Source organism: Antrostomus carolinensis, unplaced genomic scaffold (genome assembly GCF_000700745.2).
Source record: "Antrostomus carolinensis isolate BGI_N321 unplaced genomic scaffold, ASM70074v2 scaffold4683, whole genome shotgun sequence".
Taxonomy (NCBI): Eukaryota; Metazoa; Chordata; class Aves; order Caprimulgiformes; family Caprimulgidae; genus Antrostomus; species Antrostomus carolinensis.
In genome coordinates this window covers 28,037-45,393 of record NW_010305706.1, presented here as the reverse complement: position 1 = coordinate 45,393, position 17,357 = coordinate 28,037, and the positions used below count along the sequence as shown (strand labels likewise).

The 17,357-nt window shown below is 40.7% G+C and overlaps 1 protein-coding gene across 1 annotated transcript in view; it reads left to right on the top strand.

The window, feature by feature from the left end:
- Nucleotides 1-17,357, top strand: part of GATB (glutamyl-tRNA amidotransferase subunit B) — a 43,703-nt gene that overhangs the window by 20,633 nt on the left and 5,713 nt on the right. Inside the window, exons 5-11 of the mRNA XM_010164856.2 lie at nt 656-778; nt 4,012-4,125; nt 5,207-5,291; nt 5,662-5,706; nt 6,768-6,957; nt 13,436-13,569; nt 14,645-14,723. Coding sequence (XP_010163158.2) covers nt 656-778; nt 4,012-4,125; nt 5,207-5,291; nt 5,662-5,706; nt 6,768-6,957; nt 13,436-13,569; nt 14,645-14,723 — 770 coding nt within the window. The remainder of the gene's footprint in view (nt 1-655; nt 779-4,011; nt 4,126-5,206; nt 5,292-5,661; nt 5,707-6,767; nt 6,958-13,435; nt 13,570-14,644; nt 14,724-17,357) is intronic.

Genomic DNA, 17,357 nt, shown 5'->3' with positions numbered 1-17,357 from the left:
AAATATCACAGACCTAATGAATCAAGTTTGTGTATAGAAGAAGCAGCTGTTGGAATGTCAGTGCATGAGTCAGACAGTTCTTTTAATTATTAGCTTTGAAAAAATGCAGACTTTCTCTTTAAGCTTTGAAATTGTAAACAGAATGAACCAAATTAACACACATGGGCAGCAACCTGGATGGCCTTGCCTAACTGGGACATGGTGCTCCTCTGTCCATTGAAGCGGAAGGCTGCGGCTGCTCATGTTCTTTGAAAGCTGGATCCTGAGGCTAAAAACTAGCCTACATCTGTTTACAGTTCTGTCTGTTCCAAAATTAGGTTAAGATAAATAAATTTGAATCTGGAATTAGATTGGCTTTAAATGGGAATTCTCCTGGAGAAAGGCAGAAGAGGAATATGTCCTTCTGATCTGCATGTCATCAAAGCGTGGAGGATTGTCTGCGGTTTGTCTGTTCCTTTAAAAAAATAGAGGGAAAAGTTTTTATAGCAATCTGCAGCTAGGCCCATAGTGACAGTTACTAAATAATACACGGGGATTTATTTTTTTTTCTTTTTTCAAAAAAAGCCCAAGTGCTTTCATGTGTTTAGCCAGTTGCACTGTAGTATGCCAAGATCAAAAGCTGTTGTTGAAAATCTCCTGTCTCTTTACCTGATAGGAGTCGGCCTCATGGAGGTTGTCATGGAGCCTGATATGTGCTGTGGGGAAGAAGCAGCTGCAGCAGTCAGAGAGCTTCAGCTCATTCTTCAAACACTTGGGAGTAGCCAGGCAGTCATGGCAGGTACGGAAGGGGGAAGTACATGTTCCTCTGTCACCAGTAATTCTCTGCATTTGCAGTTTTGCAGCTTCTGGTTATTTTGCTTTGTGGATGCTTATAACACGTAGCCTTTTCTAGCTGTTGTTGCTACAGTTCTGAGAGCCTGTCCTAATGTCTGCCACGCTTCAAGTGTCCTTATGGGCCTGCCTTCCTCTGCAGAGTTTTGCAGTGCTAGATTTTTTTATTGCCTCACACAATAATTTTACAGGATAAACCTAGACAGGAAAGGATGTCCCCAGGGTGCTTGTGGTGTTTCTCGCTGTCTGTCCTCATCTTGCTTACCACAGTGCTGGAGGACAGAAGAAATGTAGTACAGATTAGTTGTAGAATATGGAAGTTATGGGACAAAGTAATGGGATCATGAACCATCTTATAAGTTGTGTGTCAGGTCTCAGCTAATCATAAAATGGGTGTAGGCAGGAAACTTGTGCTGGTGTCATGGGTGAGGTGGGGTACACAACAGCGCAGAGCAGACGTGTGTGCTGAGGTTAATTTAAGAACCAACAAGACTGTGGCTTTTACCCTACTTGATCATCTAACACACTCATTCTGTCTCTCCCTCCACTCCAGCATTATGTTTACTAGCTCTCAATTTCTCTTCCCACCAGGGAGGTCACTGCTGGTCTGCAGAGGTGGGCCAGAAAATTGTGTCCATTTGTACTGTGCAGCAGGCTTGCAGATACTGGTCTGAAGTGTTAGAGGCCAGGGTCCCTAGGCATTCTCTGGCATTTGTCTCCATGCATCTCTCTGATCGTTGGGCTCCTCCCCCAGAGGACCTCTCTAGCCAAGATCATTACTATCTTTCTGAGACCACTTTGTCTTTTGGGAACCCCTGCTTTTGGTAGCAGCTCTTCTTTCTGGAACCCTAAGGCCTGAATTTTCCCAATAGGTGTTGTGCAGAAGCACAGCATGGGATCAGCCTCCTAACTGAGGATTCTGTCTCATGTCTCTCTGTTAATTGGAGGACTCAGGTCATGCCAGTTTTGCTCAGTCCTAATGTTATCAAAATTTACAACCAGGCCATGGTTACAGCTAGCAAATAGCAGGCTTCTTCTTGAGAGTTTAAAAGTACAGTTCTGAGCATTCATCCCCTCCACACATACACCCAATTATAAGCTACCTATTAGTGTTCACAATGTAAGCTATATTTTTGCCTGTGACAGTTGGCCTCACTGTTCTGGCAACAAATTCAGCCTTTAATATAAGAGGATGCATCTCCTAGAGAACTGAGTCAGAGTGTATCACCCGGTAAATGGATCCAATAAATGTTGGCTAGTGATGCAAATCTAATTTAATGAAGGGGGAAATAATAATTGCTAGACATTATATATGTCTCTGAATCTTTTCTCACACTACTGTTACACATGTCAAGTGGGGCACAGCTGTTAATTTTAAGCAGCCGGTTTGCATGCTTCTACAAAGGCCTTTGTGGATATAAATATATGCCATCATTTGTTGCTACTGAATTTGGCCCTAAGATTGCCATTGGAATTGCACTGGATCTTTTATTATGGTGAGATTTCTGACTTTAGAGGAGAATTTCAGTGTTGGGAAAGTTTTTCTTCCAGTATAGTTGGCTTTAAAAGTATTCAGATTTTTTTTTTTCAAGGTGGTGTTTTTAGGGCCTTTCTCCTGTGGTTTTCCCTCATCACAGTCACTTTCTTTGAAGTAAGGACTTTACATTCTCATATTTTACATTAATTCTACTTGTGTGTTTAGTGAAGAACATGCCAGTTTTATCAGGTGTTATTTCATTAACAACAAAGAGATTAAAAGATGATTTCATTGCAAAATGAAAGGAAAAGAAGCTGGGCTTAAAGGAAAAAAGCTTTTTTAGAACATTTGGGGCCTGGCTCTTCTTTCACTTATGCCTGATTAACTTCATTGTCTTGTCACATTGACACCTACATCGAAGTAGAAGCAGGTCATGTCTCAAAATGAAGCAAGAGCAGGACAAGACTCCTCTTTTGGAACAAGTACTCATTTCACCCCAAAGAGAGAGCACATGCAAAACACTTCTCTTGAAAGCGATGTTGGGTCATTCCAGCACCTTTGTCCTTCATTTGCATGTCTGGCAAGACTCTGTGAAGACAGAGGAAATCAGTGTACTATCATCCAGCATACGTTTACAAAGTGTACCAAGGCCTCTCTAGTCAATTTACACCTATCGACCGGAATGGATTCTGAAGCCATAGACGTCTTCACAGGTTTAACTCTGAGCTATTTCACACTCTCTTTAATAATGCTACTGTATCTGAACAGTAAGTGCTTGTTTCTTTTTATCTATAGTTGAAATTAAAACATAAAAAACAAAGAGGAAGGCTACAGATGTTGACTGTGCAATATGGGAAAAGTGATGTTCCTTTTTAATACAACCTCTCCTATTTGTTTATTCCCACCAGTTGAATAACTGTTGTGAGCCTTTTCTTCTCAGAAAGGGATGTCTTTAAGAGGGACAAAAATTAGATACAATTACGAGTTACTTGTGGTTGAGTCATTAAAGATCTCTAGGGACATTATTCCATTTTGGACTGAAAGTGCAGGATGCTTTTGTATATAACTTTGTAATCAGTTTCAGTTTTTGGCAGCCAGGAAAATTTGGGGCAAGGGGGGAGATTGCAGTTTCTTGAAGGAGAGAAATAAAATTACAACAAAATCTGCTACTTCTCACATTTTTGTCCTTGAGCTGTAAATTTCCAAGAACACCTTAGTAAATCTGTTCGACATGACTGCAAGTTCTTGTGTTCCATGCTAGGGCAGTGTATATCCATCAATTTGTAATTCCAAAAGGTTTTTTTATGCTGTTTTTAGAGAAATGGAAGCTCACAATCCACCACTTTAAATTGCTTGTTTAATTCTGCCCTTTATTTAAGAGCTGTGAATCAGAAGCTTTTTTCACTATGTGGCTTAGAGGATCTGTGCTGCACTGCACCTTGCAGTTTTCTCTGAGAGAAACTATGAGCAGTCATTTTTTAAAACAAAGTAGTATTCTCAGAAAATTTTGAATGATTGGAGGCAGAGTTTTGAGATGAAATCACAAATAAAACACTATGATGAGGTGGTCGTTACTCCTTTCTGAACATATGCAAGTCTGCTATTAATGCTCTGCACATAACATGCAGTTTATTAATGCATGCCAAGGTTTTTACTCTAGTTTACAGGGCAGACTATTCTGTTGATGGAGTTTCCTTTTACAGAGGGTCAGCTGAGAGTGGATGCCAATGTTTCTGTGCATCACCCTGGAGAGCCTTATGGAGTGAGGACGGAAGTGAAGAATATCAATAGCATACGATTCCTGGCAAAAGCAGTAGGTAAATGATGGTTGCTTCATTATAGGAGCATTGTAAATATTTTATGTGGCCTGACATGAAATACGTCAGGCTCCTGAGTGCAGTAATTGACCTTAAGTGCCCTGAGTAGCTTCATCTGGGTGTCCTATCCATGTGCTTTGCCCATGAGTCCACAAGTCCCATTTAAGCTCAGGCTGGGGCCTTCAGACTTTGCCTGAGGTACATCACAGGAGTGCCAGTTTTCAGTCCTGTCTCCTGATGGACCTTGGACAGGTTCTGTAGTCGTGTTCCCAGTTCTGTCTCTGGACTTACCTCCTGCTACTTCTGACTGAACTCCCTGGATGGATCCTGGACCCAGCTCATCCTCTCACCTGTACTGAGACTGTCAGTGGCCCCTGTTAGTAGCATGTGCCTCTGTCCATGCTGTTCAGACTAGTGGGACTGCACCAGACAGTGAGGGCACTGCCTCTGCTGTGATCACCCTCGGCTCCTGGTTTATCCTTCCTTGTGGAGTAGCCCTGCTCTTGCTGTTTCCTGACAGAAGAAATCTTAGTATGGGATACTCTGGGGATAGCAGCCATGTTAGTCTGCAGTTCTCTTGCAGAGGTAACCCTCTGCCTGCAAGAAGAATAAAGCAGATGATTCAGTGCCTAGTATATTTAGTACTGAAATATGTTAGTAGTAGCTTTGTGTCCTCCAATGCAGATGATTGCTTTCCACTGAGTACGGTAGGTGGTGTGTGTGAAGTTCAGATGTGGCTTGGGAATGAGCAAGAAAGGATGATTATTACATCTCCAAAAGAAAACTCAACTGGATGATTGCAAGGTCACTAGGAATGTATGGCTTGGCTGCAGTGCCTGGGAGAAAATGTTTAAAGGGAATGAAAGAAGATGAGGAGAACACATAAAGAAAGAAACAGTGCTGGAGAGAGAGACAGTGACGGATAATTCTGCCTGTAACTACTGCTGTTGATTTAATTAAGGTTAAAACAACAAACTATTCCATTATTGTATAGCAGTGAAAAATGAAATAGTGGAGTGTACAAAAGCTAATAGTGCAGTATAACAACAAGCTTACTCTTTTTTTCTTTTGTTTCTGTCAGACTATGAAATACAGAGGCAAATTGAAGAACTTGAAAATGGAGGAACAATTCTGAATGAAACAAGAGCCTTTGATTCCAAGCTTGGGTGAGTTTTTGTTTTGGAGGAACATGAGGAATAGCAGCTTTAGAGTACCATGGATACCTAGTGACATGATCAGGAGAGGTAACATAGTATTGCTCAACTTCTGTCTCTAAAGCTAATGTTCACCAGCATAGTCTCCTCACAGGTAGTAGTTTATTCTTATAGTTGAGGCTTTTTCCCAACAGATTGTGTGCTACATCAAGCAGTGTCTGTGTGAAAGTGACTGCCTTCTTACATACACGCATTCTTTGAAGTGGCTTTAAGAAGCTCTCCTGATCTTCATGAGGCAAAGTTTCTGTTTTGTGTTTTTGCCGTAAAATTAATTCTGTGGTGTACCTCTTACCCCATCTTACTTGTTTTGTTTTTATTTTAGGTGCACTGTACCAATGAGGGACAAAGAAGGAAAACAGGATTATCGGTAATTTTTTTTTATTAAAGTTAACATTTCAAGAACTGAGAATTTATTTCATTTCTTAAGTGTAGTCAGTGTAATCAGCATGTACAGTTAGTCAGCATAGTGAATATGTGTTGGAAGTTTACCTTCCACTGGAAGGGGAAGAGACCTATCAAAATCAGTGCCAGTCTGAGCAGTTCAGATCTAGAACTTTGTCTCATCTCTGCTAAAACCCATAGACCTTTCCCAAAAACTAAGCTGGAGTACTGTAGCTTAAAGTGGCTAAGTTGAAGGTTTACTTTATGGTAAGTATTAAACTGTTTTTCAGAGTTCTTGTAACTTACTGCAGCACATTATACATTAAACTTAAAATCTATGTTTATGCAGATTTGAAACAGAAATTATTATAATAAATGTAGAGGGTGCCCAATGTCCTTTATTCTGATATTTTTGAACCCCTCATTTGATCATGTAAGAGTGAGGTTTCTGCTTCAATTGCAGTTATTTGAGTGATTTGAATCGGCCTTCTCTTTAAGGGAACCTTTTGTTCTGTGGTGGCACCCTGCTGAGCACAGTAACTTTGCTTTTAGCACAGCGTGAGATTTCATCAGGATTTTTGAAGTTAGTCTGGAAAAGGTTACAACCTGCTCTGATCACTCCTGGCAGTTGGCTGTCAATCTGGATTTTTCCCTGCTAGTCTACTCCCAGTTTGTCCAGATCCACAACTGGTGCTTGATGCCAAAAGAAGTGGGTTGTTTCCATATCTATTCTTACTGGTTTTCTTGTGGGTTTTAATTGTTGTTTTGGGTACAGTAGTGTCTTAGTTACCCCTTTGCTATCATCAGCTCTTTGACAGTTAGTGGCAAATACTCAAAGAAAGAAAATAGAGGCTTTGCAGCAGTTCAAGGGCTGGTCTCTTACTACTTAACAGTGATATACCAGGTTATGAATTTTTAATGTTATGTTTAGTTGAAATAGTAATATAACTTCCAGGTAAGTATAAGCTTTTGATATAAATGTTATTCCTTGTTGTTTAGCTTCTGACTGAAAATTATTATAAAGGAGTTTTTCTTCCATTTTACTAGGTTCATGCCAGAACCAAACCTTCCTCCATTAATTCTGTACGATGCAAAGTCTTTGCCAGCTAATATAAACCATCAGCAAGTGGTAAATATTGATTGGATTCATGAGAGACTTCCTGACCTCCCCAGTGTGAAGAGAGCAAAGCTTGTTGAACAGTATGGGATTCTTCCTGAACACAGCTTCACCTTATTGGTAGGTCTATTGAACAAGTGCTAAAATAAGCCTAGAAACCTCAAAGTTGCACAGTTTTTTTAAAAGATTTACAAATGCCATATTCACCAGCTGTCAGTTCTCATGGATGTTTTTTATTTGGAAATATATCCAATGCCGACTTTGTACCTTGGAGCCATATACATAGAATGGTGGGGAAAAGAAACCATACACAGTGCAGCTAGAAGAGTTTCTCATGCAAGGTGCAGTCAAATAACTATTATTTAATATTGATCTTGTCTGTCTACACATGGATGCACCTGTGACTGACTGCAACAAATGTACAACTTGCTACTGACAAACCTTTGCCTGCAAGTGCCTGCTCTTGTCTTTGGGTCTGGTACAAGGCGGGGCACATTGTCAGTGTTTAAGAAATTAATAGACATGTTTTCCTGACTGCAGAAACAAAACCCCAAGTTTCATGTGCCTGTTGATCTAGCTTCTATGTTATTTTGAGAAAAACCAGACTTATTCTTAGATAAATACACCAAATGGCCATACAACATCAGCTTTGACCTTGCAGTGCAGTTTACAAGGGATAGGTTCGTAAGAGGGGATGAGAAAGAAGAGGATGTGGCCAATATGGATATAACTAAGGAAGTCACAGCAAAATCTCATAACTTCCACAATTACTCTAAAGGACTCTGAGCTTCTTAAATACAAACTGCTTCATCTCATCTGTTTGCCAATGATAACTCTGCCTGGGAGTTAGTGTACCCACCCAAGATTAGACATTTCACGTAGCCAGCTAAGCTAAGACAGTGCCTTGCTTTGGTTACCTCCATGATTAGTGGAGACAGGAGGAAAAGGACTTCTTTAGAGTAAGATTCAGAACGGAAGCATAAGTACTTTAAATTGTCCTCTGGAGGAGTTAGATTCCTTTGACTATAAAATGGAGGGAGAGCAGTGCACGTAACTTAACTACCTAATATCCCTCCTTTGTGTGTCTGTAATTTAATACACTTGTACAGAAGCCAATTCTACAGAAAAAAAATGGTTCTTTCTTCTGAAGAAAGCTGTTAGGAAAACTGCTTTTGTGGTGATGTGCCATTTTAGTGAGTTGCAGATCTTTTATTGTTTGGTGGGCAGGTGAGTCAAAAGTCTCATCAAAGTCACGAGGCTGCAGTGATAGCATCGAGAGGTTTCAGTAGTTCTTACCTTTCTATTTCATTGTATAAGCTGCAAAATGTGATTTTGCAGCCCATATTCCTGTCCATGCATGCATTTTTTCTCATCAACTTATTTCTCATGTATTAAAATAAACAGAGCTCCGAAGGGTAGGCAGGTCCTGAACCCTTTTTTCTGACTTTCCTTTCTTCTTCTCCCACTTGGTGGTGGGTTGACCCCAGCCAGCTGCTAAGCGCCACAGCTGCTTGCTCATTTTCCCTGCCAGTGGAACAGGGAAGAAATTAGGAAGAGCAAAAGCAAGAAGACTCATGATTTGTGATAAAAACACTTATTTAAGTGAAGGAAAGAGGAAGACAAAAACCCAGAAGTGATGCAAATGCCATCACTCGCCACCTCCCACAAGTTGACTGATGCGCAGCCAGTCTTCGACCAATGACCATGAGTACCTCCTGCAAAATCCCCTCCCCTCAGTTTTCCTTGTTGAGCAGGGCATTATATGGCATGGAATATCCCCTTGGTCAATTTGGGTTAGCTGTCCAGGTTTTGTCCCTGCCCAGCTTTGTCCCCACTCTTGGTCTACTTGCTGTGGGGAGCAGAGTGGGAAAAAGAGAAAGTACTTTTCAGCAGTAGCCAGAACACCAGTGTGTTGCCAGTACTGCTTTAGTCACAGATCCAAAACACAGCACCCTACGGGCTGCTCTTAAGAAAATAAACTGCATCCCAGCCAGACCCAGTAAACCCACTCCTTTCACTTGGCATCAACCCACTTCTTGCCCGTTTCAATTTTGCTGGTATTGATGGCTTCTGCTGTGTGGTTTCTGTCATCTCCATCAGCTAGCCCTATATAATTTGCCTCATCGACTGCTCTTTCTTTCCAACTCTTCTCTGAAATCCACCATTGCCTTTGCTCTTTGCCTTTTAACTTTTTATCCTTTTTGCAATGTATAAGACAATTAATGAGCTCCAAGCTGAAATTTGGGATTCAGCTTGTAATAAGATAATGCATCCATTTGAATGCATGAAGTGAACGTATTCTTCATTGCAGGTCTTCCTTTATTGTGCATTAGAATGTCAGGATGTATACTCTCCATAAAAGTTGCTCGCCTGTTCACTGGGAGACTAGTTAACCTTAATTCATCTGAAAATGGTATGTCTGTTGCTGTGTTAAGCTTACATCAGAAGTTGCAGAAGATTGCTGATAGGGCCAGATGCACAAATCTAATGAGCATTCTTTCAGGTTAGAGCGCCCAGGAGTGCTCATTAAATAAATGGCAGTGGTAGAGGGATGACTCTAAAATGCAAAATCTCTGTTCTGTGCTAACTTGTTAGAGAAAACATCATGCGCCAGAGTTATAATAAAACAATACCATGCTTCAGCATGCAAGCTAGTTTCTGAGCTTACTTCTTGAGCTTTATCCTCATCTACAATAGCTACCTGTACTTACTGCAGTATTGAGAATCTGAGACTCCTGCTTTGCCAAAATACAAGAGGTACTGAAATGGAAGGAGAGTGTTACCTATTAATATCTTTATATCTGAAATTTCTTAAGTGTAAACTGCTATATTTTTTACAATTTTATATAAATTGCATAAATAAATGAAACTTGTGATTTTCTTCATGCAGAACCCTTCTTATTAATGAAGATACAATTATTTGAGCCATGCATACCCCATGGTACTTGGGTACTCAGTTTCTGCATGCGATTTCTACTTTGCTGTGTAAACTGGTAGGCTGGCAGATACTTCAGTCAAGAAGGATCTATGACAACTTTGCCACTTATACTATTATAATACTTTTGTCTTGCTTCCTACTGAGTCAGAAAGAAAGAGGTATTGGCATAGACATTAACGTGACCTTTTGTTTTCAAAAAGCATGCTGAAGTCTGAGGAGGTCCAACCAAAAAATAGATCAGTTGTTCAGTTGTCACAGTACATCATTAGAAGAAAGCACTTTGATCGCTTCCTTTCTCTTATGAATTCCAAGTCTTCCTGTACATTTATTGTTCCTCTGCTCATTTGGATAAAAGTGGCAGTTCCACTTGGGCTTTGGCTTATTGCTTTGGTGGAACTGGAACATTGGTGAATCCTTCAAATAGTCAGACAAAAGTGGGATGCTGTACAAGCTGGTTTTGGCTGTTTTGTTTATGATATGCCATCCTCATACACGTTGATATGCAGGTCATGTTTATGCTTATTTTTGGAGCTTAAATCATTTTATTAAGAACCTGTAGGAAAACATTTGAACTTTCTTTGACTACTCTGCTTGTCTGCTTTAATAGGCTAGATTTTCCTGGGTTTTTTGCCTGACAATCTTGCACATTTTTGCAGCAGTTGTTACCTCACAGTTGGTTATTATGGGAACTGTGATGGTGAAAATGGAAATAAGAAAGCAGAAAATTACATTTTATTTGTTAACATTGATGTAGCTTTCCTCTTCAGTTCTTTGGGAAGCATTATTGGTCTTTAAAAACATAAGTTTGCATTACAGACCCAATGTCCCTGAAGATTGTAGCCATGGTGTTTTGTAAAATAATGTATTGTTTTAAACTTGTTTAAAAAGCACCTGGAATCACTTGACCACTAGTTTTTTGACAACTCAGTACTATTAAATGATCATTTTAAACCACATTTAAGAAATAAATTTGCATCTGGTTGGAATATTGGTATGTCAGATTTCATACCAGTGAGACTCAATAAGTTGCAGCATATTTGGTGTGTAATGGGAGTACCAAGTGTGACTGGGTCACAAACATGGGTGCTGCAGTTCCAGATTTCTGGTTTTCCTCCTATGAAGATTAAAATCCATTATTCAGAATTAAGGGAGAACAGTCAGTTAGTATTCCTGTTAACCAGCCTGTTAGAGCGTGCTGTGGTTTTCAGCTCAGATCTGTCACAAGGGACAGGTGTGTGTGTATGTATGTTGGTAGTTGGTGTGAATTTGGCATAAAGGAAGTTGACCAAAATGCAGAACAAATTAAAAGTCAAGTTCAAGCAGTACAGCATCTAGAAACTGAAATTGATCAAGTTATGCCTGTATATTTCTAATATGGCAAGAAAATAAGGAAAATGTTTAATTTCTGTCAGTCATTTTAATGTTTTGACATTCTGCTCCATTCATTTTAGTCTAGCATTGCTGGGTTTTCCTACTTTTTGGCAACAGAAAATGAAAGTCACTTTAAAGAAACCTAAAATGAAATGCAAAGGAATTTGGGGGAATGTGTCTGTTTCTATGTGCGCGAGTAGTGAGTATGGGGTTCGGTACCTGGTAGCATATGTAAGTCTGTCTCTCTACGTATTCTCAGGCTTTTCCCTTCTTGCTGCCTGGAAATCATCTGATTGAAGTGTGAAGGCTGGGTGTGTTTGGCCTTGATTTTCAAAGGTTTGGCAGCAGGGTCAGAGCTGTAGCTCCAGCCAGGCTGTTGGTATCCAGAAATCTGAATGTGCCCACTGCCAGAGATAGGCTCTCTAGCCCATACGTGGTGGAAGTGTTGGATGTGCTGCCTCTGAGTTGTGTAGCCTGCATTCAGACACGTGGCATCCACAGACATTGTTTTCATGTGCATAATGTTGTAGCTAGACCTACTCTTCTTGGAGTGTTTGTAAAACCTTCTGCAGCATGTGTAAAGAAACCAGCATTTGTAAGTGCTCACTTTTTCCTACCTAGATTGTGTTTTCCTACCTAGATTGTGGAATGGAGCCTGCTGTTTAAGTAATCAGTGTTTGTTTGTGCTAATGAATCCTGAGGTGAATTAGAAAGAGTACAGTATTTAGTAATGCATCACTTTAGTAATTCCACTTAATACACACACAGTTTTTAATCAAGTTTACTGTACTTTGGTAATCATGTCATTCCCTTACTGGGTTTTTTTAAGCCAAATTTGTAAGAACGCTGGAAAAGAAGGGAATCACATCTGTGTGTATTAGATAGATAAAGAGGGGGAGTTAAAAGATTTACTTTGGTTCACAGAAGACTTCAGTGGCTTTCCTAGGCTGAGAACTTGATTTCTTTGTGTATGGTCTCAAGGTAAAGAGGACGAGTCTGGTTTTTGTTACCCCAGTTTTACAGCACATCAGCCATTAATCTAAGTACATTTTGTTCTGTTTCACAGAACAAAGAGCAGTAGTTCAGTCTTCTCAAAAGCCATACGTCATTACCAATGAAAAATGTAGTATCTCAAGCTGTTGGAAGTTTGTATTGTGAAAGTTTTGAGGAGGAAAGTCTAAAATTCTGTATTACTATGGTGATAAATTGCCTCTAAAAACAAGGGGAAATGAGCCTGCTTTGACGGGATGTGTTTGAGTGGGAAAGTCAGGCATTGGTTTAGTGTGTACCTGCACTCTTCTTGCTCAGAACTGCTCAGAGATCTGGCTGCAGTCAGTATGTGCTTGGAAAATGTTTTTGCTGTGATGACAGTATACTTAGAATAGCTCCTTGGCTGTCTCTAAACTGTTACCTCTCACAACTTCTGAGAGCTGGCATGTTCCTCCTCTGCATTTCTGCCACACACTGCAGAAGTCCAGAGGCAGGGTGGATTTGGATTCCTCCTTGTAAAGATAGGAGCTGCCACTTAATATCTCTTCAGCCTTCGGTAGACCAAATGAGTTCTGTGCTACAGTTAAAGATCCGTCAATGCCTTGATGACAAACAGCACAGCATTCAACAGACTGTGCAGTATCTGTTCTTCTAAAAACAATCTCAGATTTCACTTAGGCTATAAATTGAATCCCCTACTGTCATACTTTCTGAGCATTTAGGGTGCTGTGGAAAAGCTTACATAGCTTCTCTGAAAAAACTAGAAAAATAAAACCTTGCTTCTTACAGTGTGACCTTTCCATATTATTGAAGGGTGAATACAAGCTAAACTCACTCCTTCAATCCAAAATAAATAGAAGTGATTGCAAGTTCAAGAGTGAAATATCTGTAGACAGTTTCATGAAAAATCTTTTCTTGGTAAAAGGTAGCATGACAGCCTATTAGATGGCAGCATTATGTTTTCTAGCATTATACGTATTTAAAACATATGAGGAGATGAGAAAGCTCCTCCCCAAATGCTGATTTTAGGGAGAAGTTAAGAAAAAAAGATCACTCCTTCATTGGAAGTTCCATTGAAACAGACAGCCTGGCAGATAAACTACATGTGCCTATTCGAGAATTAACATAGTTTGTTTGCTGTTATGTTAATAAAATTGCTCTTAAGTCTTGTGACTTTACAATGAATTCATAAAACCAAGTTTACTTTAGGATTGAGTATTTATACTCCAAATATAATTGTATAATTAAACAGGTTTGCACTGTGGTATCTTTTTGAAGCATTTAACTTTTTTTAAACAGAATGAAGACGGATTAACAGAATTCTTTGAAAATGTGGTAAAACAGACCCAGATGAAGCCAAAGAAAGTGATCGGCTGGATTCTAAATGACCTGCTCAGTTATTTGAAGCAACATTCCCTTACAGTAAAGGAAAGGTCAGGCTTCTTGATTACTACAGTGGTGAAATGAAAGCGATCCTTTTCTCATTGTCCTGGTTTTTAGCTGGAGCAGAGCTGGTTTTCTTTTTCAGTAGCTAGAACAGTGCTGCATTTTGCTTTCAGCCTGGGACTTGTTATGAGAGAGACACTGATAACACACCAGTGTTTGCATTTTTCTCGTTGGAAGTGAAGGACTTTGTGTTCTGTTAGTCCACAAGCACAAGATCTAAGGGGGTGAGGAATATTTAAATTAATAAGCTAAGTTGGCATTTGGATATGCCAATGGGCTATTCCATGTCATATCATGTCATGTCCCATATATTAGTGAGGGGCTCTTCCTCTTTTGCTCTCTCTGGCTTTCGCTCGGGCTCTCGCTTTTCCGGGATGGGGGTTTCGGTTCGGGATTGTCGCTTCTCTGGGATTGTTATCTGGGAACGGGCCGGGCTTGGTCGGTGGATGATGTGCAGTTGCACTGGGTGTCACTCATTTGTATATTTTGTTACTGTTATCATTATCACTACTATTTTAATATTAGTATTATTTTAAGTTTTCTTTTATTTATATTATTAAACTGTCCTTGTCTCAACCTACAAGCCTCCTTATCCTTGCCACCAATCCTCTCCCCTGTCCCCTGGGGGTAGAGGGGAAGTGGGTGAACAGCTGTGTTGGCTGATAGCCAAGGGCTAGCCCAGTGGAACTGTCACACACATGTACCATGAATAGTATTGTGTCACACCATTGCTTGCTTCTGCTTTGGTTATTGTCTGTGAAGTTTGTTACGCCAGGCAGTACTACATAGGCCTTGACACTATCACACTGAATGAAGTTAGCCAAATACCTTGCAGAGAAGAGGACCTTGTAGTTAAAAGTAGTAATCAGAATCTTCCTTCTTTGGAATATGACAATGGTAAGGTATAATCAAGCAATCAATACCAAAGTTGAATATAGTGTATCATAAGGAAAAATACTAGTTTGTCATGCTCAACTGTGTGGTCTTTAGGCAAGCAACAGTAGCCTAGATATATTGCTCCACCTTATTCTCTGAGGTAACTTTTGTCCCCTTTTTCCCTAGCCCAGTCGGTTCTTGTCTCCTGGCTGACCTTCTGAACCTTCTAGAAAAAAAAGAAATTTCTTCAACAGCAGCAAAACAGGTAAGTGTCTTTTTGATTTTGCTGTACATTGTGGCTGCTTATTCCATTCATGTAGCAATTTTATAACCAGAGTGTAACAGCACGTCAATTGCTTTAAATGGAAATTAAATATTTAGAGTGTTGATGAAGGATAAATTTTGTATCTACTATATACATATAATATATGAAAAAGCCTCATGTGTATATAATTTTACAGATACATTTGCATACTCGGTGATAGAAGGGGGCACAAGCAAAATAGTAGATTTAAGCAATGTGAACTGGAGTCAGTTAAGTAAATCCTGCTTCTGAACAGACTGGACAGTAGATCTCAATTTCACAGTTGGAGTCAGACCTGAGTGAAAGGTCAGTGGGAGCTAATCTGTGACTTGCAGCTAAGCTGAGAGTGTCAGTTACTAGGTACTAAGGGACAGTAAGGTCTGTGTTCCCAAGCATTAGCATGTGGAAAAGGATTTAATTCATCTGAGTGTAGCCACAAAAAGAGTTCTGCTTTGGTGTGCCCCTGAGGCAAAAGTGGAGAGGTCTGGCCTTTCTTTTATCCTTGCTTCTTTGAGCAAGTGCTATCATGGATCTCTCTGGCAAGTACTGATGGTAAAGCTAGTTTCTTCCTCTTTTTAAATATCATCTTGCTTAGAACAGTCTGAAAATCAGCTCTTGATGATTTGTATCTAAAGTTGCGAACGGCTTATGATGGGTCCAGTGACTGCCGTGTCTGTAGACAAAATGTGGAGGTTTCCCATGATAGGGGATAGTCTGTCGTTGAAATTGTTGCCAGATCATTTATGTGGAATGCATTGTCTTTTCAGATTAATTATTGTCCTCTAGATAAGTACATTAGATGACCGACTGCTTCTTCTCAGGTGTTCATCAGTGAAACTGTTAATGGAGGTACTTAACTTGCAGTGAAGATACTTACCTTGCTTGCCTTGTCTGCTTTCTCGCTTTTCACACTCTGAAATACTCAGGGTGGGTTTCCATCTTTCTAGCACATACTGTTTGAATCCAAGTACAACTTTGGAATAGTATTGAAGTCAGTGCATGATTATAAACCGCGTGTTACTGTTGCAAATGTGGCTCTTTACCCTACTTGGAGACACTTAAACTTCCTGGTTGGTTGTTTTCTTTTTTGTAGATGCTTGTTGTTCTTAATTTTAAGTTGGTCTTGTTGCTGGTCTGCTTCTCTGAATAGCCAGCTGCATATAACAGGCATCATAAATAAGGGTTTAATAGCCTAAATTCAGGCATGTGCATTTGGAAATTTTGGACTGGAAAAGTAAAAGCTTCAAAAAGGAGCTGAAGTATTAATAGGAATTTTTTTTGAGCGGTTCTGTGCCTGCGGGGTTGTGGCACACCCATCAGTTCGGTGTCTGCATTTGAAAGGGAAGCTTCAGAACTGCAGTCTTAACTCTTGGCTTCCTTGTGGAGACAGAGACAGGGTACTAATGCTCTTCTACCGAGTTTCCTGCCTTGTGATATATTTGCGTGGCAGCACTTCTGACAAGTTATGAAATATCAAGAATTTCAGAGATGCTTTTCTTGTTTAATTACCAACTCCTTGTGATATGCATGTTGTCCTCGGTGTTCTGAAATTGGACACAGAGGAATAACAGTACTGTTTGCCATCACCAAGTGATGCTATCAAACTGTAGAAACCTTGCCACATTTAGAAAAGTATTTTGGTTGCCTGGATGTCAGAAGAATAACAAATGTTTATAACAATTCTCAGCAGTAGGCAGAGATGCTGGATGGCCCGAGGGCAGAAGGGGCTATATATACACAACAGCAGATGAATTGAAGCACTCGGGGTGGTGGAGAATGAACTGCAGTGGTAGAGACAGATCCAACGAGAGAGGATGGAAGGGTTTGGTGGGGTGAGCGCACAGACATGCATATACATACGTGCTCGCTGCAGGAGGCTGTTAGCAGTGTAAATTTTGTGAGATGTTTGGTGTTGGGTCTCTGCTGCATAAGGCACTCAAACACAGGCAGATAAAAGCTGTGAACGCTGATTATAGACACAGAACATTGTATGGTAGGATGCATATGCCAAAGCAAGGGCACTGTGTGCTTACATAATTACCACTTGGGTAATTACAGAGCTCATGCCCAACTTGCCATCAAACACAGCATCCTACTCCAGAGGTCTCCAAAGCGGTGTCAGCCCGCCGTGCCTGGGCAAAGGGGAGCAGCTTCCAGCTCTGCTGGCGTGCAGGGCTCTGGGGTGAGCATGTCCTGCATCAGGGGACCTGCACAGGCGCATGCTGTGGCCCACCCCAGAGGCACCGTTTGGAAGCCCACAGGGGAAGGTGCTGCTCACCCAGGGCTGAAAGCAGTCTGATGGGGAGCATGCCCGAGATGGGGCCTCGGTCCTCGTTTACAGGGCTGGCAGTGAGCACACCTCTGGCATAAGGGGCCTGCCTTTGAGTTACAGTGCTGTGGGAGGAGGCTGGTTCCTGGGCCAAGGAAGCAGAAACCTGCCCCTGCTGCTGAGAGCCATGCTGGAGCCTGGACACCCTTGTTATGCATTCACTGGGGATGGAGCAGAGCAGATCCCAGGTCTTGTTTGCTTCTGCAGTTGCATAGGTCATCCCCATAGGAATCACTTCAACAGTCCCACTTGGCACCCCTACTTTA